Consider the following 22,696-nt stretch of genomic DNA (forward strand, 5'->3'; position numbering starts at 1 on the left):
TATTGACTGAAAATGAGCTCGGCCCGACAGAATATACCTTTTTGTAGTAAAGCCGGCAATGCTTACTTAGGTCCATTTACTTAGTTGATTGCCGTAGAACTTGAAAACATGGAAGTATACTTACTTATATTTCCAAACATTTTAGTATAGTCATTCAAATATCATTCTATTTATAAACACGATTTATGCTACAGTTTAATAGTTCAATCTATTTTATAAAGTAATAGTATAACGTGGTCTAAATAGATAACTAAGTGACAGCTCTTTGGTTTAAAGTTACAAACAGATATAAATGTAGTTATCTACATTTTATGTGATAAAGCTTAAAACTGAAGATTCGGTATATGGATAACATTCATTTTTTGACATTTGAGTAAAAGTTTATGGTATTTCAATGATGGCATTTAGTTTGTATTGCTCGCCGCGGCAGTACATACCTTTATGAGGTACGAGATAATTTATGTGTATTAAACATCCATTTGGAACAAGTGCTGCACCGCGGCGGTGGCGGTACCACTGCCTCTGCGCCATAATCGTAAACCCGCTTATGAAGAGCCTGCTCTGAATAAATAGCAATATGTATTTTAACCCAACACAACACTTTCTCATGTTTTCAAGCTCTGCGGCACTCAAAGTAGTAGGCGGTAAAACCACATAGCGTTTTGAAGTTTAAAAATTAATGTGAGATGTCGTTGTATTCAATTTATTTACAGTTACTTACGGTTTATCAATTATCAATGATGACATGAGCGGGAAATATGTAGTTACATTACAAAAATTCGCTGTATTTTTACGGTTTCCATTTATCACCGCTATATCATGGCTAATTGTAATTCTATTTCAGACTGTATTCTACTGCATTTTACTCGGTGCCCGTAAATAAAGCCTAGATGTTACTCAGGAAGAGTGTAGCTTAGCAACAGTCACGGATTTTTTCAAATCGATTCAGTAGTTTCGGAGCCTTTAGGAGAGAAACAAAAAAAAATTGGGGCTTTTTCATTTAATTAATTGATTTATTTTTGTACACAGTACACACAGTAAACAAAATAAAAAGAAAGAAAGAATTAACAATAAGTCCAGCTTATTTTTTTGAAGCTACTTCAACCAACGTTCTACACACATGCGTACTGGGTTACGTGTGATTCGATAAAAGGATGCAAAAGCAACAAATAAAAGGTCGCTATATCGTATTGGACATTTTAGAACCTTTTTAACTCACCCTAAAACTCGACATTCAAGTACAGATAACGCAAAGTGTTCATTTAGTAGAACCCATTCCATTCATATCTAGCTAATACTTATTTCTTAACTTAAATACCTAATAATTTTGAGTAAAAATTAACACAGGAAAAAATTATTATGTAAGTATAATGTTAGATTTAATGTGTGTTTAAAAGCAAAATTATGAATATGAATACCTGTTTAAAAAGTGTATCGCATTAAAATATGTATGGCACAATCCGAAGCGTACAAATAGTTACAACAATAAGTTATGCCTATTAATTAAACCTTACATATAGTTATGAAAACAACATACATTTTAAATTATTGCGAAAATAACAACTACGGTATTTCCACAGCTAAAACATCATTTCATGAATCAAACATCCTACAATATTATAATTTACAACACTGATATTTAAACGTTCAACTTACTTAATTATTAATTAGGTAATATTAACACATTTATCTATCCGTATTTTTGTGTTCGTAGGGAACTACTACCCGTATCCGGATAAAATACAGCCTATGTTACTCGGGAAGATTTTTTCAAATCGAAGCAGTAGTTTCGAAGCTTTTAAGGTACAAACAAAAATATGTTTCCTCTTTCTTACTTTAGTAAAGATAAATCAACATTTTTATCAGGCCCTGCATGGTTCTGAAATCGGATATCGGTATGAGCCCGACTCAGTTCTCAAAAATGGTCACATTGTACTGAGATCGATCTCTTATCACTGATCAGACTGTTATGGCTAATAAGCCTGATATATGTAGGAAGGATAGATCGATTAGAGCGCCGTGCAATGATTCTAGACGTCACCGTGCCACATGATGAGAACCTCATGAAAGCTGGAAAAGATAAACAACTTAAATATCTGGATTTAGTTCACGAGATTGTCAACATTTGGCGTGTGGATTCTGCAATCATTGTGGCTGTTAGTTGTTTCAGCCAATGGCTCAATAGCCAAGAACCTCGGTTTATACCTAGAGAGGCTCTCGTTAGACGGTCGGATCAAGCCCCTTGGTTCAGGTCAGGAGGTCTGTCTATGGAGTCCTGACCGCCGGTAGCGTAGACCATGTTCCCAATGCCAGTGGGACATGTTTCTTTTTTATAATTAATATTTAAACATGTAAACAGAGTAGGTGTATATAAAAAAAGTAAGTATAATCAACATCACAAAAAATATCAAAAAATAGAATCTTCTTATAAGCTACTTATGAATTAAGTATAAACGCATATATTACCTATAACTAAAGCATTAACATAAATCACTATAATAAAGTCCCGGGCTGACAAGTAATCCAGTGATTAGCAATCCAGAATCAAGGATGATTGAATTGTATGTTACCGACAAAATCTTTATTCACGTTTATTTTTCATCTAATCTAGCAGGTTCTTCGAACCAAACCTAAATAATTAAGTGAACAATATTGTATTTGTATGTTATTATCACTTTGAACAAATCGAAATTCTTAAACATAGGTTTATGTAAGTCTTACCCTAGCAAACTACTTACTTACAGACATTCAATTATAATTAAATCGCTTTTAGCTATACGATCACCCATTATGTCACTTACTTTAAGATCAAAAATGTAAAAATTGGTGTACCTAATAAAGTACGCCTATCTATCTACATATAATTAAAAACTTATCAGACTAAGGGTTCGACTAGATTGACGATTGCATTGGCTTATCTTATTCTTACCTTTCATCGTACTTTTCGGGATGAAATTTAACTAATCAAATTGTTCAGTATGATTGTAGTATCACTCTAACAAAAACTCTGACAAACTAACACTGAAAAAAAAATCCAATAAAAAAGAAATTTATTCTCAAAACACTAAAAAGAAAAAAAAAAACTATTTTTAGGTGTACCGGCCTTGGAGTCAATGTCTAGTAAATGCTGTCAGTCGGTTGAAAAATTGTGGGTTATGTTTATAACACTTAATTCTTCTCATATTAACCTAGCCTAAAATAACTTTTTAGTTACTAAATCTTTCTGAAGATGTAACTATGTGTGAATGCAACGCGTTCTTTATATGTTTCATGATCTTATTTTGGCCGCTAATAGATAGCTAGTCTGTACTATGAAATACAGACACCACCTCAGGGGCAATTACCTACCTAGACATTAAAAAAAGACATAAATAATAGGTCTGTCTAAAGTAAATAAATAATACTGATTTTATGTCCGAGACGTTTCCCTCAATAATGTTGCCTATCAACTGAAGAAAAAGTACCATCACATTGAAATTCAAACAAAATCAATGCTATCAGTGCACTTCTATCTCTTCATGCTATTGCATCGCAGGCTTGCTTTACTTCAGTGGCCAGTAAGTCTAAGTCAGGATCAAGATATGATGGTCCGGTCGTTCAATGGCACGTCGGTATGTTGAACAACGTTCTCTTCGTCATCTTCTGTCGCCAGATATTTCTCAATGAATTCTGACATGCAGTTTAGCCAGCCATGTCTGTACATAATTTTTACCACACGTTTACGAAAAACGACCAGCAAAAGGAATATCAGTATTCCTTGTAGGGTGTTGAATATATCCAGTATGGTCCTGTAAATAGAACAAACGGATTAAGTATTACTGTCTGTATTAATTTGATGCGCTTTATATCCAGTTGCACAACCAGATCAGAATAATAGATCAGGAAACGTTCTTTTACTGGTAATAGACGTATAATCCATCAAGCGCCCTCTGTGGTTAATAATAAATATTATTTTGGTGTATACGCTATTCAACACTAGATGGCGTAGCCAGACGTAAAGTTGAGCAGTCTTAGTATTTCCATGTGGCCTTTTTAATAATACCTTCATCATCCATTAAAGTTTAAGCAGCTGTTACAAAAACTTGTTTATACTGTCTACAAAATAAATATATCTAGCATCTCGTCCTGTATGACACTTTGCAGCAGGTATACTGTACCTATCGTCACAAAATTTATGAATTAAGTTATAGCGCATTCTTATCAAAGAAGTGAACCTTAGCATAGCCTGTATTTTCTTATCATTAGAATGTATGTGTATTTCGTGACTACACAACGTCATTCGCACGTTTTTTACACACCTGATAAACTTTAAAAGAATCTAAAAACATTTGGGATGAAGTCATGAAACAGAAATAAACTATCGCTGAATAGATTGCGATTGTGATTTTATGTAAGTATGCCGTGACCTGAATAATACTTATGTTTACATAATTTGTATTTACGTAATTTCGACCTTTTGGCTCTCATTTTGAAGGTTATTTGTATTTAGCTGCTACGATGCACGTATGCTTGGTGTCAAAGTGTAAATAATGATTCAAATTGTTTACAAACCAAATAATATGCTTTCCCGCCAATGAGCCAATCATTTCAAACACCCATGGCAGCCCCATAAGTATAATGAGTCGCACGGTCATCACGAACCTGGAAAAGAAAATAGATTGGTGTCAACATTTAGTAACCAATTAGTTATAATGAGATACGGCTGCTGCGAAACCATTATACAGTTACGTTGGAAATTGAAAGTCAATTGTGTTACGGTGTCCATAACGGTCATCATTCGAACACGAAACATACCGATTTGACCAATCACTAAGTCTCGATTGATGAAACTGAGCGTGTCATCTTTCTAAATAGAGGAGACAATCTTCTGTGACGGAAATAGGCCGTTCATAAAAAAATACCTACGTAAATTCATAGTACTTATTTTATTATTGTTATTTATGACTCACTTGTACTTCAGTGCTCTTGCGTGGCTCGAAGAAAGTGATAGGCGCCATATCATCACTGATGTGTAAATAAATATGCAAATATTGGCCGTCAGCAGTATGGAGATAACACTATACATGTAATACCATTGTTGGTATTTATCTGCAAATGAAATATAGTTTTCAGTGGTCAGATACTTTAGGAAAGATGACATAAAATAAATAAGGTAAATATAACATATTATGAGATTCGTTAATAGGTACCATTAAATGTTGTTTTTTACAATATGTATTTATGCAAACCCATGAAAATTCTATCTTATTAGCCAGTAAATAAACTATTCTTAAATTACTTACTGAAGAACCAGCAGTGGTTTAGCCCGATACCCGGCTTTGTGTGATCACCCGGGTGAAAGTTCACTATGGCCATGCATATTGTTAGGAGAGCCGGGCAAACCCATGCGTATACCATATACCACTTGAACTCTCTCCAACCATAGTCCAAAATAGTGGGACGTCTGCAAAAATATACGCATTTTAATTGGAAACCAATACCTAATTCGTGCAAAAATCTACAAAAACATCTACCATATACTATGTAGGGTAACCAAAACCCACATTTAAAATATAGTAGGCTTCTTACCTTATGCTTAATAAGACTTGTATTGATATAGCATTAGACCAGAAGAATGCAGCTATCATAAAGAAGTACACCAAAAATCCTGAAAACGAAAATAAATACGTTTAGTTAGAACATTTGGTTTCATTAGTTAAAAAGCTATCCAGGTAGTATAATAAATTAGTAGTTTAAAAACACTATAAAAACACGCTACGCTTTCTAGTAAGTCCAAACATGATCATTGAATATGAATTATGCTTAAATTTAAAAAGGTTAAAATGCGTTTTAAAATTACCTCGAGCCGCACACCAGCCCATATCACTGTAAACCATAAGTTTCATGATAACAAGAACCATGAGGCCAATAGCCAGGCTGCTACAAAAGTTGATAATACTTTTCCCTTGAACGTCCCTGAAAAGATTTTTAAAAATGATGAGAACACTTAGGTTTAAATGAGGGATCCCTAGGCTTAGGTAAAGCTGGGCAACCCGATACACCTCAGACTTTCAGGATTCCTCTTACCTGCTCTCAGCGATTGCAAAAAATGTTTAAGTAACAGCTGATCCACAAAAATGTATGTGCCTTCCGAAAGAAGGAGAAACTCGTTATTATGAGATAGATGGGTCACCCAATTTCGGGCCTTCTTATTATGATAAATCGATCAACGGCTTTTGCTTAACCAGCTCTCCGTTCTTAAATATTGTTCAATTTTAACTAACCTTAATTCCGGCAATAACCCGTATATGAGGGCTGTGGCTGTCAAAAATATAATGGATATAATCATAGTATATCCCAGTATTCTCTGATCGATAATTTCTTCATCTTCACCAGCACATACTATCGAAACGGGCCTTGTTTTATTTAAATTGATGTCAAATCGGTTAGTAGTCACGCTCAAGCAATACCTGTAAACAAGAGTAAAACGTTTATGATGTTGTATATTTTATAATATATCTAGACAGTTTTGCATAGCATAAGATACGAGAAATCCAAGGAAGAAAAGTAAGGACTTTCAGAAATAAGACGCAGCCTAGTAGCAAAACAGCTTCTCTAGTATACATTATGGAATCAGGCTTTTCTTCGTGAAAATTAACTCCGTGAGACAAATTGCGGATTGTTCGAAAGAGTTACCGCGGCCTTGGTCCATAAAGGGTTTAACAAAAATATGGGTTTTAGTCAGTAAGAATCTTACACCCCTCACGCTGCAGAATTAACTCTAATTAATATATTTTTCAAGTTCTGCTACCGAACACTAGATGGCTCTAGAGGTATAACAACCTGTCTGGCAGTTTTAATAAGATTTATATATTCGGACCAAGGTGTTATACCGTTATAAATATCTATCCTTAAATAATAAAGAGGAAACATTTTTTGAAATAAAACTACTTTTACGGATTTTATCGCGGTTTTATTAATATTTTCGGATCCTTATTTACAGTTGGATGCTGTAACGGTCTGACCGTGACCATGAGTTTTTTTTCAATAGGGAAAAAAAAAAAATGATAGGGTTTACTTTTCAGGTGATCCCATGGTCATGGCTGAGAAATAGAGGGCAACTTTCGAAAGTTGTAGGCATGCTAGGTTAAAAACTTGACACTCAGGTGCATGTCTGGTAACACTATACAACAATGAAGGTTTGAAGCTGACCTGATGATGGAGACCAGAGAAGGTCAAGGAAACTCGGCAACGGTATATGCTAACTATCTCGTATTTGGGCTTATATAATTCGTATTGACGAGAACTTTCTACTAATGTGGATAGTGACTAGTGACAACTATGCTTATCACTGAAAAGCTAAAAATAAGACACTTTTTACAAGAAAATGAAACCAACGTCCAAAAAAAAAACTAATTTTAGGTGACTCATAAAAGTGCGTGGATCGATTAGCCACTCTTAGGTTTTTTGGAAGTCGGTTAGTTTAGTTTATTTTTTATTTTTTAATAGTTTCTTTCTGAACTGGTTTTTAACGCGCTTACGTTAGCTTCAATTGTAACTATGTATGTATGTATGAAAATCTTGGAATCCTAATTTGACCCATTTCCCGGTCTTCGATTAAGATGAAATTTTGCACACGCTCTGAGTTCTGATGTCAATACCTGACTAGCTTGTTTTTTAAACTATTTTTTTTTAATTTGTTCATCGTTGTTATAATAAAATTGCTTGTAAATTAGATTCATGTGTCCAATACTTACATGTCTGGTTCAAATGTTTCATCAAAATTATCTCCAAGATGTAGCTCTAGAGCATCAGCCTCATTAACTTTAAAGCCTCTTATAAACCTTGCGGTATTTTTACACGACAAAGACACCGGTGAAGTAACATTGGTTTTAGGATCCCAACAAACATCACTTCTTATGAGAATTGCTTGTCCTGCCGGACAACACTGTTTACTTCCCAAAACACATTGGCACATTAGAATTAACAAAATCCACACAATTTGAAACATTTTGAAAAACTTTTATTCATTCACTTCTTTTTCACTGGGATTTATTGCGTATTTTTCGACCGTGTTTGCCGTTAGATTTAAAAAAAAAATACACTCGATGTATGTTTTGTAAATATGAAAACTTTTAGAAAGCGGTGCGCACCGCCGCTTCCGACGCCGGCTCTGCCTGTAATACGGCTGATTACGGTTCAGTCATAACTCGCTATATAAACAATTTTTAAAATTGGCCAAGTGCGAGTCGGAATCGCACATGAAGGGTACCGTACCATTACTTAGAAAATTAGCAAAAAAATCACGTTTGTTGTATGCGAGCCCCCAAAATATTTATGTTATTCTAGTTCTCAGTAAGGAGATTAGCCAACTGCGCAGAACATATTATAGTGCACAAGCATTTGCGCAGACACAGGTGCACTCACTATTCCTTCACTCTCATAGCCCGATGGGAGGGCAATCCGACACGACCGGAGAGAGATCAGGCGCAGTCCGACATTTACGTGCGATCTCCAATGCACGGGTGTAGCAATCACCATCTTAGCTAGGGTTCCGTGGCTTTCACATTAACCCCGGACGGACGAACAGACAGTCATATCGAAACTACATAATTATAGTGTTCCTAGTTTAGTACTAAAGTCTAAAACTGAAGAATGCAAGAAGTGTTGTTTTAATAAAGCACAGCATTTTCTCCAGAAAGATGCATTTTTACAAAATTAACATAAAATAATTTATTTCAGCTGCTGAACATGTTAAAATTCTATGCGAGATTCGAAATCAGTGACGAGACAGGAGATCCTATGACCGACCGGGATATGACCCTTCAGCATTATTCTAGGATAACTTCACTACAGGTACAAAACAAATAATAAAATTAATTTATTATGTAATACATGAAATACATATATTTATTTTTTATTTTAGAAAGCAGCATTTTCCAAATTCCCTGACCTGCGACTTTTTGCCCTTGCAAATGTAGCTAGTGTGGATACCAGGGAGAGTTTACAAAAACATTTCGGTAATTTAAGGTAAGTTCCAGGAGCTCAAACTATTTAAGTATAGCTTTTTCATACAGAATGGCAGCTCAATAATACAAGCATTTTCGGGTGTTCCTATAGTACAATAGTATTAACGATTAAATTGATCGTTTATTTTATAGTGAGAATGCTCTTCGCGCCATTGCTACTTACCTGAACCTTGTGCCACCAGAAGGAAAGGAAAACGAAGCCCCCTGGCATCGCGTTGATAAAGAGTTTCTTAAGGAATTATTGGTAAGGCCACTATATAAATTAGTAAATAAAGTCCGGATAAAAATTAAAGTTGATTAACATGCATTTCTAGATCTTCAACTTAGTTACACATACTTTCTTGCCTTGTTCACCAGATCTCGCGGCACGAACGTCGTATATCGCAACTAGAAGAACTAAATTCCATGCCCCTCTACCCTACGGAGGATGTTATATGGGATGAGAACGTGGTCCCAACAGAAATCTATAGTGGAGAGAATTGTCTCGCATTGCCCAAACTGAACCTACAATTCCTCACCTTACATGATTACTTACTACGAAATTTTAACCTCTTCCGTTTGGAAAGCACATGTAAGTAACCGGTTTTTATTTTATTTTTAAACCATATTATAAAATAAAAAAATATCTTTTATTTGCTGTTATAGTTTCGAAGAAGTGTATGCTATCGGGCGTATAAAAAAGTATTTTTCATTTTCAAATATATGTTGTTAAAAAATAAAAATGAAATATATGAATATAACACATGTTTTAACGCCCGATAGCATATACTACTGCGAAATATAACAGCGGAACTGCATCAATTTCGCCATCCGTCCGTGCGTATCAGGAATACTAGCCAAACTGCTTGTTCTGTCGCTTGATTTGACTATTTATGTATATATCTTTCCTCGCGCGGTTTCATTCGGTGAGTTACGGGCGATACGACATCTTCAAACTTAACGGAAACAAAGTATTTCTATTTGGGCGGGTGGATCATACTAGTGAGCGACTGTTCGTCTCAGCGTTAGCACGCGTTGACTCATCACGCTGCAATTTTTACGAAAAAATATTTCTGCTGTTAATATGCATAAAGTATACTTAATCTACTTGTACATCCTTGGCCTGTGCTTTATATTCCAATTGCTTGTGATCTGAATACCAAGTATTCAGTCGAGCAGTCTTTTTTGTGAAATGCCATGTTTAAAATATATGTTTGTTACAGACGAAATTCGTCAAGACATCGAAGATGCCGTCTATAGATTGGCACCATGGTATGCATTTTCTTAACCACACACTACACATTATAAATATTTCATTTTTGAGGATCAGAACCTCCTATAATTTTCTAATGGTATTTTCTGAAAAATCTTTAATTTCCAGGCGTGCTGAAGACTCTAGTGTTTATTTTGGAGGCTGGGCAAGAATGGCCCATCCAATTTCCAGTTTCGCAGTTGTGGAAGTTGCGAAACCGAATATCGGAGAAAAGGCACCCTCGTGTGTTCGAGCTGATGTCACAGTCACCCTCAGCGTTCGGAATGAAATAAAGCACGAGTGGGAGAGCTTAAGAAAACATGATGTCTGCTTTTTAATTACTGTTAGACCAACGCAAGGCATAGGTAAGAACACGGCTGTTGTCTGATTCAAGCTACATAGTAGCGAGTAATTTATCTCTAAAATCTATTGCAACTCTTCGTGTCTTTTATCCGCCAGGTACTAAATATGACTATAGAAAAAGCATGGTGGAGCAAGCGGGTATAGTTTACGTCAGAGGTTGCGAAGTGGAAGGTATGCTGGACGCGTCTGGTAGGGTCATTGAAGAAGGCCCTGAGCCCAGACCTGAGCTTGAAGGAGACGCGAGAACTTTCCGCCTACTCCTCGATCCTAACCAATACAGACTTGACCTGGACCACGCAAGTAAAGGAAATGAGGTTTGTATGTTATAATAAAATGAATATGAATTCTCTTTGCTTCCAACGGAATAATCGCACCAGTCAAGTACTAAAGTCGTTTAAAATAGAAGCAGTTTTGAAAACATTCTGCAAATATGTATGTAGAAATCACGTACGCTTGAAAGAAAGTAATAAATATTTACTCAGTACATCAGTTGGGAACTACCTACCTACTACAGATTCTGATTATTGGCATCACGTTTCTATGAAACTATTTATAATTTGTCATACCTTGTCAAACAGGTTCTAATAATGAAAAGCAAAGTACAAGTATTATAATGAATTATTTTGTTGCAATAAGTATTTATGACTAAGTTAAAAATCGTCTATGGTGACTATTTATATTTCAAAATATTTCATCATTACTACCACACATGTAGTTATGGATGATGTTAAGGAAGCGATTTTTCTTCTCGTGTATCTAACAGCTGGAGTCAAACAAACCATTTCCAGCCACAGCAGTTTTGGGCAGCTTTTGCACTGCAAAGATACTAATACTTAATTTAAATTTAGGACGTCTACGAAACGTTCAACATAGTTATGAGACGGAAACCTAAAGAAAATAACTTCAAGGCAGTTCTGGAGACAATCAGGGAGCTGATGAACACCGAGTGCGTGGTTCCCGAATGGCTTCACGATATCGTGCTCGGATACGGAGATCCTGGTCAGGCGCACTATACCAGGTAAACGAACCTTTCATTAAGCTGGATTACTTCAGAGAAGTCTCTAGAATATGAAGAAACTCCAAAGTAATTGTGGGTAGATTTGATTTCAAGTAGCAAAACTCTGACACTGACTTTTAGTTTCACCTAAAGAGAAAGCTGTGTCGTGTAAAGATTTCATTGAAAAAATATCTGTGTACTTTCTTTTCCGAATACTTTATCTGGTGATCCATATCATCTTACAATGTTTTAGAATGCCCAATGAAATCCCAACACTGGATTTCAACGACACCTTTTTGGACATGGAGCATCTAAGAAACAGTTTCCCTGGCTATGAAATCAAGGTGCAAACTGATGATCCTAGAAAACTCGTCAGGCCTTTCAAGTAAGTTTTCTTCTTTATTTTTGGCAACTGTAGGTAAAGAAACATGAGTCCTTAGACTTTGTACTGCAAGTAAAAAGTTTCATCGTCATCCGTAGTGGACAGACCATGAAGTTTGATTTTGAATTGACTAGATTTTTTGTTTTTTATTTTGCAAGCGGTAAAAAACCGGTCAAGTATGCGTCATGTCTCAAATCATTAATCGTGAGTTGATGATTGGACGAAATGGATGAATTAAATAATTACATATTTGAAACAAGCAGTTCCGATTTAACCGGTTTTATGTCGTTATGAAGTTTGATTCGTCGAAAATTAATTAACTTTACAATTAATTCATTCATTATCAAATTAGTTGGTTATGACTAATGAATTTGGTAGTATGAAATACCAATCATGACTAATGTAGATTTTTGGCAACCAACTTTCCCAATTTTCGGAATTTCAAGAAAATTGTTTTCCCCTACCAACCAATATATACTTGGCAACTAATTAACATCCTGTTAATTGATTCATGTTGATCCTTACAATGTACAACAAATTAATAATAGAATGTAAATCATATTGACTTTTGCACTATGAACTTATATTTAGACTCCGAACTGTGTTTTAGACGTTTGACTAAAATGAATCATTTTATGAGTTTCTACGTGCGAAATGAAACGAACAAACCATAGATCTGAAAAGTAGGTACTTTGGAGACCGTTAACAATTTTTATATAGGTGCGTGAGGAAGAACTAAACGCAGGAAATACAGCAGGAATTCCTTAAGCATGAGCTATTCCTGAGGCTGCCACACATAATGCATAGGTATTAACTGTATACACACAAAATATTTTTAAATCTATACTATTTAACAGGGTTACGTTTGAGAATGTTCTCCGTAAGCAAAAGGAGGGTGATGATGCCATGGAAGAGGACGAACCTCGTAAAGTGATCCTCGTGGAGCCGCACGTTCAGCCTAAGAGAGGACCTTATCTTTCCAACGAGCCTAAAAAGTGAGTACAACTAACGAATTTTATATCGGTTGTTTGAACGGCGTCTAGAGCTGATAAAGTCACAGGCACTGCAATCAAGGTTTATTTTGAGCTGCAGTTATCTTGCCACAGTCATGATGATTCAAACATTATTATTTTTAATGGGATGGCCAAAATGTTTGTGTATGTGTGTAGGTTTGTAGCTTTGAATATATCGCAGACATTACTGTAGGGGTAGAAAACAGCAAAACGGCCCGGAGAATCTTCTTAGCGTTTATTTAGTAACTAAGCAGCTTTTACAAAAATCACAATCCTTTAAAACTATTCTTAATCTTAACATCGTCCTTCATGTCGTCGTAATGCATAATGCTAGCAAAAATACTCTCTCATTCGTTCTCTTTCATGCCCTCTCGTTCATCATCTCACTCTCATCGTTCGGATACACATCTAAAACACTCTACACTCAATCAACCAGATATTCGGATACAACCCATTCCCACATTACAATAGAATACTTATCTAGCAGGGACCCCAATTGCGTTGATTCAGTCTACCTGTTATGACGCAGTTGACTTTTTTAATTAATATGTTTCCTCATTATTAAATTATTTGCACTTCCCATCGCGTTATTTAAACATAGCTGCAATATTTAATTAATCGGCGTTATCAATATAATAAATTGTCATGTTCCCGCGATTTCCGTGAAGGAGAAGAAGAACGATAAATAAAACAAAACAATAATGCTAAAAAACCGCTAATTTTGGCTGAACAATAAAAGTGCGAAGAAGATGCAGTTGTCTTTTAAATGTACCAATCAGAAAAGACCCTTCAATATTGTCTTGTCGGTCCATTTCGTATTTCATGTTTTATCCGAAGTCGGAACATCCAGTGTATTGCTTATACAGTTGCTTCTATAATGGAAAAAAAAAAATAAACAGCACCTGTGTCTAAAATCTTAAAAAACTAAATAATCGAGGTTGCAATGTGTATTCCTAGAAATACTAGCAATTATCACAAAGCATGTTTTAAAACAAACTATTTACTTAAAAATATATGGGAATGAGCCAGCGATAGTCTGACATTGTTAAAGTTCTGTCAATAACTTGGTATTTGAACAAACGTACAGAGGGACTTTGTATTTTACATAATGGTAACCATTGATACATAGTCATTCGGACAAACCCAGTATAACGCTAATCTTGCTATAACGAGTAACTGTTGAGTTCTGAGAACTTGAGTGCTGATAAGATCTTTTATTTCTGTTAACAGGAACACAATACCTTTCACTCCGACGCAAGTTGAGGCTATTCGGTCGGGAATGCAACCTGGATTGACCTTGGTAGTGGGTCCACCAGGAACAGGTATGTTGTAGTCAATTAAATAATTTGGGCACACAAAGAGGGATTTATAGTCAACATTTTTTCCCCCCCAATTTTAAGAACGTCATTATGACAATGATGACGTTCTTAAAATTGGCGTTCTTAAATTATGACGATGATGAGAAACCACCATGACTTCTAGCGAACCCATATCACATACCTGGAGAGGTATTTCCTTATAGGGATTGAGTTTACCTTCCCAAAATGTACTGATGAAGTCAGGAGCTAATGATGCTGTTATTAGTATTCAACATTTCCTGGAACTACAACAGGAATTCCCGACACCAACGGAAAAAGTTTAGTTACTAAATATAATGTAATGACGAATTTCTTATTCCGCAAACCACAATTATATTTCTGAGACCGCAGAATGTAGTGATTACAAGTGCCTTTATACCGGGGGATATTGTATGAGGTAACTTAATCTGATGTATGAATATGACCGATATGTACATAATTTGGTAGGTAGGTATGACATTTTATGCGCGAATTCGTCGCAGAGCTGAATATCGAGTGCATTTACATGCCTTGTAACAAAAAATACAATCACAAAAAACCAAAAGAACTTCAACTGAACCAGAATAATTACGCAGTCATATTACCGTGCTTATACTTAGGGGATGATCCCCTTAGTTTCTCTTAGCCCATCTACCAGACGGATATGTTTAATTATGCTTCGTTATACATAGTTACCGCTTGACTCAAATGAACTAACATTTACACACAAATGCACGTGGTAACTCTCATTGTCCGAAAATTAAGCCCGCTAATGATAAAGGCGCTGGGATATCCCCCTGAGCATAATTTGGAGGACAAGAAATGGCAACTATATAATTATTTCCTTTCCTGTAAAATAATGGGAAAATGACCAAAATTTCAGTAATTTAAGGCATTTTATACTTGACACTACTAAAAACAAGCCAAGTTATTTAGCACCAGTAGCTTTTCATCCTTGAAAGTATTTCATGATCTTCGACAGGTAAAACTGACGTAGCTGTACAGATCATATCGAACCTGTACCACAACTTCCCGTGGCAGCGCAACCTTGTGGTCACTCACAGTAACCAGGCACTCAATCAGCTGTTCGAAAAAGTAGCAGAGCTGGATGTGGATGAACGCCATCTACTGCGTCTAGGACACGGCGAGGAGGCTTTACAAACTGATAAAGACTTCTCAAGGTTAGTAAGCAAACGGGGCCCAGCAGGGCCAAGGCCTGCCGGGGCTGCAGGTTTGTTCGAAAGAGACACCGCGGCCCTGGTACATAAAAGACCTACGACGGAACACGAAGGCTTTTAGTCAGTAAGAGTCTGACACTCCCTCACCGCTGCTAACCCACAGCGAGAAGGGGTCATATGATGATTTTTGTCGATTTTCTTTAAATTACGTTACATTACCAAAAAACTACAGCAGGTATCTCTACGTCAGCATTCAAACGTCGATTGTAAGCGGTTATCATAAATGATTTACTAACGACTTACATAAGATGATGGAACTGGTTCTAAGTACTAACATCAATAATAGGTACACATACTCAAGCACTTACGTCGATAAAGTGCCGATTCATATTTTGCAGTCATATTTCACAAATGCGATAATAATGTCAGTCAGAGTTAAGACTTAAATTTTACTGCACATGCTTGAAATTCGATGTGGTTTTGATTTACGAGTCTCGCAACGGTTGACATAGTTTCATGTTCAGAAAGAGTTATGTTATGTTTAAAACAATGCATCTCATAATATAGTCATATATAGAAATACATAATGTATCTGTTATTCAGTCTAGCGGCGTGAAGGTTAATGTACATTTGTACAGTGCAGATATTTTATTTTGCACTTTACGAAACCCATTAACAAGGTAGGTAAGTGACATAATAGCTTGGGACGTAGCCGCACTACGGAGCTAAACTAAATTGAAAAATATATATATTCGAGTGGCTCTCCAATATCCTCATCTAACCGAAATATATTTTTAATAAAAAAGCCATAGTCTGCCGACCGTTATCAAATATCGCATTCTTAAGTCCTAGGCATGGGACGCAGAGGTACAGGTAAAGTATTCAGGTAGAATTCAAAAGCGTACAGTGTTTGATAGATTAGTTAGCTCGAAAGATTTTAAACACAAATTCTTACATCATTATTGTCTAACCCACCGACTATGCGTGTACAAAAAATATTACTATATACTTGTACGTACATGAAGTTTAGAAGTGACGTAATACAATTTTTTACGCATTGGATCTTAGTTTTTAGGGTTCTGCACCCAAATTTTTTTAAAAGCTTTCGTGCACAAGTTTGACTCGCAGTATCGGTTTTATTACTTACAGTCGGCTGTAAAACTTGAACGCCTAGCAAAAACGCATTTCAAATTACGTATTTTAGGTTTCTTGTAACCACGTGCTTCACTACACATAATAAAACAAACTTGCTAACCGTCTGTCTGGCCCAGTATATGCTTAGTTTTTTTTTGAATACGCAACGGATTTTGGTGTGGTTTTGTTTAAAAATAGAGTTATAAATTGATGTATTTTCAAGGCCAGCAACGCCATTGACGAATCAGTCTTCTTTGGGGCTCTGCTAGCAACCATCTGCTATTTGTCAATATGATATCGTTATAAGACGTTTAGAGAGATAAATGGTACCATTGTAAAACATGTTTCTTCCTTAGTATATCGTATTGAGACCGCGCCATATTTATAAATTCTCTTTCCAGGTTAAGGACGACCAGTCAGTCATAAAGTAATTATTTTACCCTTTGAACAGAAAATAGTGGTTAAAATTCTTCATATGTGGGATGTATTTATTTTTACCTTAATGGCCAGCTACTACCAATTTTTGTTTCACCAAATTGAACTTTACAACTTGTTCGAACAGATATGGTCGCGTCAACTATGTGCTGGCTAAACGTTTGGAATTATTGGAGAAAGTCGGAAGATTGCAGACCACGTTGGAAGCAGGGGAAGATGCGAGTGCCACCTGCGAACTCGCTCATCATTTCCATGTGTACCACGTGCGACCCCGGTGGGAAACCTTCCTCGCCAAATGTGCTCAAGATCAGGTAACATACCGGTTTTGATGGAATTAACTTGCGTATTTCTTTATGCTATTAAGTTTTATGACCACAAGCGATCGTAATTTTTTATATTAGTGTTAATTTGAGGGATATTTACAGACGAAATCTATAGAAACCATAAGCAAAGAATTTCCATTCCACGAGTTCTTCGACGATGCCCCCAAACCATTGTTCCCTGGTAAATCTTACGAAGAGGATATGGAGGTGGCGCAGAGTTGCTACAGGTAAATTCATTCATTCACTCATTCATACAAGGGCCTTAACGTCTAGGATATTGCTGGGACTAATTTGTTTCTAAAGATATGCGAATGCATTCAATGATGCATCGCTTACGATTATTACTTGGAGCTGGCAATTCATCAGCGTGATCTGGAAATACCAAATTCTAAAACAGATGCTCATCCATATGTTGAGGCAATTGATGACAGATGCTAAAGTATCTTGTTACATCAATTTATTAATAAAGTAATATTCTTTTACCATGGCATGCAACAGTAATTTTAGTCTGATCTTTGGCTTAATCTCTCTGCGTTTGCCGTGTGTCAGATTGTCCCATCGGTCTGTCCGATTGATCCGATAGAGTGCAACTGTACTTATACACTATATATGCGCGAACACTTATGTACTATAACATGCCGTGCCCTACAAAGGGAGGTTTTCTTTTTGAGAATTAAAAAAACATATAGATGGAGTTCTACCTACATACTACGTTACTGGGCCTTTGCCAAAATGCGCTAGGATCATTATTTGAGAGAGTATATATTCGTTATTTTTAAACTCGAGAGTTTATTGGATCATATTTTGTGTCATTCACCGTAATTTATAAAAGTTTATGCCTGAATTATTTGGAGACACTTCTCATGGTTACTCATAATTGCCGATTGTGCGTGTCATTGAACTCCAAAATTCAAGAACCTCATTCAAGGTCAAGGTTTTTCGACACTCATTGAATCAGTCATTGACCGTCTGGCTGGAGTATTCCTTATCATGTCCCGTTTTTATTTACATAATAACTATAACAATATATTACGTTTATTCATTTATGAATAAAGAAATTGATTAAATTTTTAAATATTAAATCATCATAAATTTAAGAGCCCACCTCTTTTCGGTGCAGCTCCTTCCATATATGCCTATCTACCACCAACTCCCGAACTTCCTTATACGATACAACACACAACCTTCATCATCCAGCAAACTAAAGAGCAGCAAACAATTGAATACAAGAAAAAAAAATATATATATATATATATTGTTATAGATACATCGACCACATTTTTGAGGAACTCGAGGAGTTCCGTGCCTTCGAGCTGCTGCGTTCAGGGCTGGACAGGTCAAAGTACTTGCTCGTGAAAGAAGCAAAGATTATTGCAATGACCTGCACCCACGCTGCTCTCAAGAGATCTGAACTCGTCCAAATGGGTATGACATCGTTTCTTCTTTTTTCATCCGGAATTACAAACATTAAGTGGTTGGAGCGAGATTTTTTTATGTCTTCTATAACGTTCAATAATTTTCAAGTCACTTTCAATTTGTTTAACAAGTAGTCTGTCTCGACGAATATTAAGTCTACTTCCCGCCAGTGAAATTCTGAATCAATAACCGTTCATTTCAAAACTCGCCTTCTGTTACCTACCAATAATTTCGTAACAATTTTATCTTGGGCCCGTGCCACTGGTCACGTATGCTGGCTAATTAGCACCTACCCAAAAACATATTTCTGAACAACTTATCCTCTAACTTGTAGGTTTTAAATACGACAACATTTTGATGGAAGAATCAGCCCAAATTCTGGAGATTGAGACGTTTATTCCTCTTCTGCTACAAAACCCTCAAGATGGGAGATCGCGACTCAAGCGGTGGATCATGATCGGAGACCACCATCAGCTGCCTCCTGTGGTTAAGAATATGGCCTTCCAGAAGTACTGCAATATGGAACAGAGTCTGTTTACAAGGATGGTACGTCTCGGAGTGCCTTATGTGGAACTGGATGCTCAAGGAAGAGCCAGACCGAGGTAATATTTTTGATTACCCACTTGCATTAAGCTCACGTTTGTTTTATTGGCTACCCATATTCTGCGCGCTAGTTTATTTATTTCAAGCACCAACAGCATAACAAAAGTAAAATGTTTAAAAAGTTAATTGTAATAAAATTTTAGTTTGCTATACCTATTATAGGTGAACATATGAAGTATAATTAAAATAACAATTAAAAATAAACAAGAAAATTATAGCATATGTGAGTAAAGTTTTAGTCGTGTGAACCAATTTAACCTATCATTTATAGATGTCATCAGCAATAAGACGCTATTGAATTATCCAATAACAGTAACAAACAAAGCAATTGAACGAACAAACACTTAGATGGAAACCGACCTAAAACTAAAAGATTCAGTGTTTTATTTTATTCTACTCACCCACTAATTCAGTAGCTATTCAAAATAAAATACATTCATAATAAATGGAAGCTGGGAAGCTAAGGGATTTCCAGATAATATTTTGTTCTATTATAACTTATTATTTTACTACGTAGGTCAAGGTCAACTACGTAGAATACAAGTAGGTCATCAAAATATAAAACCTATTAGTAAGATTATGACGTGTATAAGATCATGACGTAGTCAAAAGCCAGTAAGTCTGACGCCAGTCTAACCAAGGGGTATCGGGTTGCCCGGATAACTGGGTTGAGGAGGTCAGATAGGGCAGTCGTTTCTTGTAAAGAAACGACTGCCTTGTGAGTACCAGTGACTCAGCTACATCCGGCTAGACTGGAAGCCGACCCGAACATAGTTCGTAAAAGGCTCGGGGGATGATGAGTAAGATTATGACATGAATGTCATAAAATTTTAAATACCTACCGTATAATCTAAAACCATGTCTAGGTGAGTGGCGATATTTAATGTTTACACAACCTCATTATCTTAGCGCTATACGCAGATAAGAAAAAATATGAATAAAGTTTCACAAATTTTTCGTGCATAGCAACGAACTGGCATAAAATATACCTCTAAGTTCAGAACGTAAGAAAGGAAATGAATTTGAATCACTATTATTATGAAGGCGAAAGTTTCAGAGTAACACACTCTGAAACTTTTACTTCATGACAAACAGCTGAACGGATTTTGAAGAGTACAGTACAGAGTAATATCGAGGCTGTTTTTAACCTGGTGCGGAAAGTCGTTCCTCAAAGGTGACACCGCGGATGCTACCTACTTATTAGATTTTTTTAAAGTAAACTAAGACAAGCTTAACCTTCACACCGTGAGTCATCGTTTACGACTATTTTATGTCTCTGTCCATAAATTGCATCTTAATGCTGTAACTGTTACATCAATGTCAATATACATATGTTACATCACTTTTTAATACTGCATACATAAACGAGTTTAGTATATTAGTACCTAATCCTTTAGAGTTAATTTAAACCTAATGTTTTTAATCTAAACGCAGTAAATACTTTTTCCTTCCCGAGTGTTATTATTTTCATTAACTCTTTTTCCTCAATTATTTTATTTACGTGAATTTTTGACATTAAGTCAAAGTCAAATCATTTAGGCCTTTACAAGCACTTATGAATGTCAAAAATATGACAAGTTTGATTCTAGTTGCCCATTCCAAAAGTAGCTTCCTATGGAGAAGAACGGGCATGAATCTCCATGGTTACTCTTTTTTTTTAAATAAGAAAATCTTGGAATCTTAATTTGAGCCACTTCCCGGCCTTCGATTACCTAGGATGAACTTTTGCACACGCTCTGAGTTCTGATCACTAGCTAAGAAACGTAACAAAAAGCGTGTTTTCTTAACTATTTTTTTTTATATATCTCATATTCTCTATGTCCATCCAGCATTTGCAACCTATACCGTTGGCGTTACTTGGCGCTGGGCGACTTGGGCCACGTGACCCGACTGCCGGAGTACCGCGCGGCTAATGCAGGCCTGAAGTACGACTTCCAACTCATCAACGTAGATGACTTCAACGGCGCAGGAGAGACGGAACCCAGTCCTTACTTCTATCAGGTACGTTTATATAACCACACTGTTTTCTCGCCATTTCAATCAGATAAATCTTCACGGTACCGGACAAAAGTGCTGATATGCAATTAACATTATGTAAAGAAAACCCTGCCCGACCCGTGAAGATATTGTTAGGTATCGATATCTGATACCTACCATAAATGTTAATGAAAATTTTTTTTTAAATATGTATAAATTTAACTAATTATAAAAGGCAGAAACAACGGTTGAACATTGCAGTTAATATTGCATAACTAAATCCGCTTTTGTACTTGCACTTAGCACTTTAGACAAGGTGGTTAAAACTATCTGGTACTAGCCATTGTTCAATTCCTCAAACCGCACAAAAAGCTGAAAGACCGTTTAGCGCGAATCACCAAATAAGTCTGTCCGATGTGTATTTCAGTCCCATTGTTTTTATTGTTTGTGTAGGTGTTTTTTTAAAGCGTGTATCTACAACAATCTTTCGTGGAAAAGCCACGCAGTACGAACGCAAATATATCCTCTTGCAAATTTTAATGCACATTTAATGACTATTTTAATATTATGCTATGTATTGTGTAGACTGTAGTACACACTAAGAACTTCAAGGTTTCCCCGACAATTCGTTTACAAATGACATGAACATTTTGGTGCAATTACTACAGTTTAAAATTTTTCTGTTAAATGGATACAAGCGTTCCAAAAACTCTTCCGTTTTCGATTTTCTCCGTTTCCGAGAACATCGTGTCGCCTATTTACATAAGTGACCTTAGACACTGTGTTTTTGGCAAATTGACGAAATAAAATTCTAAAAAGTTGGCCCTGAGAAAATACGTAACTACGTTTTTACCCGTATGATGGATTTTACCAGGAAGTAGGTCCGCAGGGAAAAGCTGTGTGTCATGTATCTTATTCTACCTAAAAACAATCACTTATATTTTTAAACATCGCTGCTTCTTTAACATTTAAATCATGAAAACTAATCTCCACATAGCTGGGTCAATTTAATACTCCAGGACTCTCATTGGCGTGCAAATTGAAAACATCATAGACATGTTATTTTAATTAAGTACCCATCAGATTATTTGTGTTATGATGATTGTGCATGTCGATACCTAATTGCTCATGCGTTTCATTAAGCAAAACATATAAGTGATCTCATCTATACATATAATAAATCTGTAATATTTAATCAGGGAACCTAGTCTACAGTCCAGAGCGAATACATCAATTCATAAATATTCGCAATACACGACTAAGAGCCTGTGCGTAAAGCGCGATATACCCGCGTCCCCT

The 22,696-nt window shown here is 36.0% G+C and overlaps 2 protein-coding genes across 2 annotated transcripts in view; one reads left to right on the plus strand and one right to left on the minus strand.

The window, feature by feature from the left end:
- LOC110379105 (RNA helicase aquarius) overlaps positions 1-22,696 on the plus strand; it is a 56,046-nt gene that overhangs the window by 20,005 nt on the left and 13,345 nt on the right. The window contains exons 7-23 of the mRNA XM_049848607.2: positions 8,722-8,835; positions 8,906-9,009; positions 9,141-9,252; positions 9,366-9,579; positions 10,211-10,259; positions 10,369-10,604; positions 10,699-10,916; positions 11,451-11,620; positions 11,853-11,984; positions 12,839-12,976; positions 14,225-14,316; positions 15,314-15,512; positions 17,206-17,389; positions 17,504-17,628; positions 18,666-18,826; positions 19,152-19,419; positions 21,250-21,421. Coding sequence (XP_049704564.2) covers positions 8,722-8,835; positions 8,906-9,009; positions 9,141-9,252; positions 9,366-9,579; positions 10,211-10,259; positions 10,369-10,604; positions 10,699-10,916; positions 11,451-11,620; positions 11,853-11,984; positions 12,839-12,976; positions 14,225-14,316; positions 15,314-15,512; positions 17,206-17,389; positions 17,504-17,628; positions 18,666-18,826; positions 19,152-19,419; positions 21,250-21,421 — 2,688 coding nt within the window. The remainder of the gene's footprint in view (positions 1-8,721; positions 8,836-8,905; positions 9,010-9,140; positions 9,253-9,365; positions 9,580-10,210; positions 10,260-10,368; positions 10,605-10,698; positions 10,917-11,450; positions 11,621-11,852; positions 11,985-12,838; positions 12,977-14,224; positions 14,317-15,313; positions 15,513-17,205; positions 17,390-17,503; positions 17,629-18,665; positions 18,827-19,151; positions 19,420-21,249; positions 21,422-22,696) is intronic.
- On the minus strand, positions 1,000-8,451 carry LOC110379106 (G-protein coupled receptor Mth2). Its single transcript, XM_021338627.3, has 8 exons — positions 7,737-8,451; positions 6,264-6,449; positions 5,840-5,955; positions 5,569-5,647; positions 5,283-5,443; positions 4,950-5,088; positions 4,552-4,641; positions 1,000-3,788 (listed from the first exon to the last, which is right to left on the minus strand). Exons 1-8 carry the CDS (start codon positions 7,988-7,990, stop codon positions 3,575-3,577), a joined length of 1,239 nt encoding a protein of 412 aa, XP_021194302.3. The 5' UTR covers positions 7,991-8,451; the 3' UTR covers positions 1,000-3,574.

This window comes from Helicoverpa armigera, chromosome 20 (assembly GCF_030705265.1).
Source record: "Helicoverpa armigera isolate CAAS_96S chromosome 20, ASM3070526v1, whole genome shotgun sequence".
Lineage (NCBI taxonomy): Eukaryota > Metazoa > Arthropoda > Insecta > Lepidoptera > Noctuidae > Helicoverpa > Helicoverpa armigera.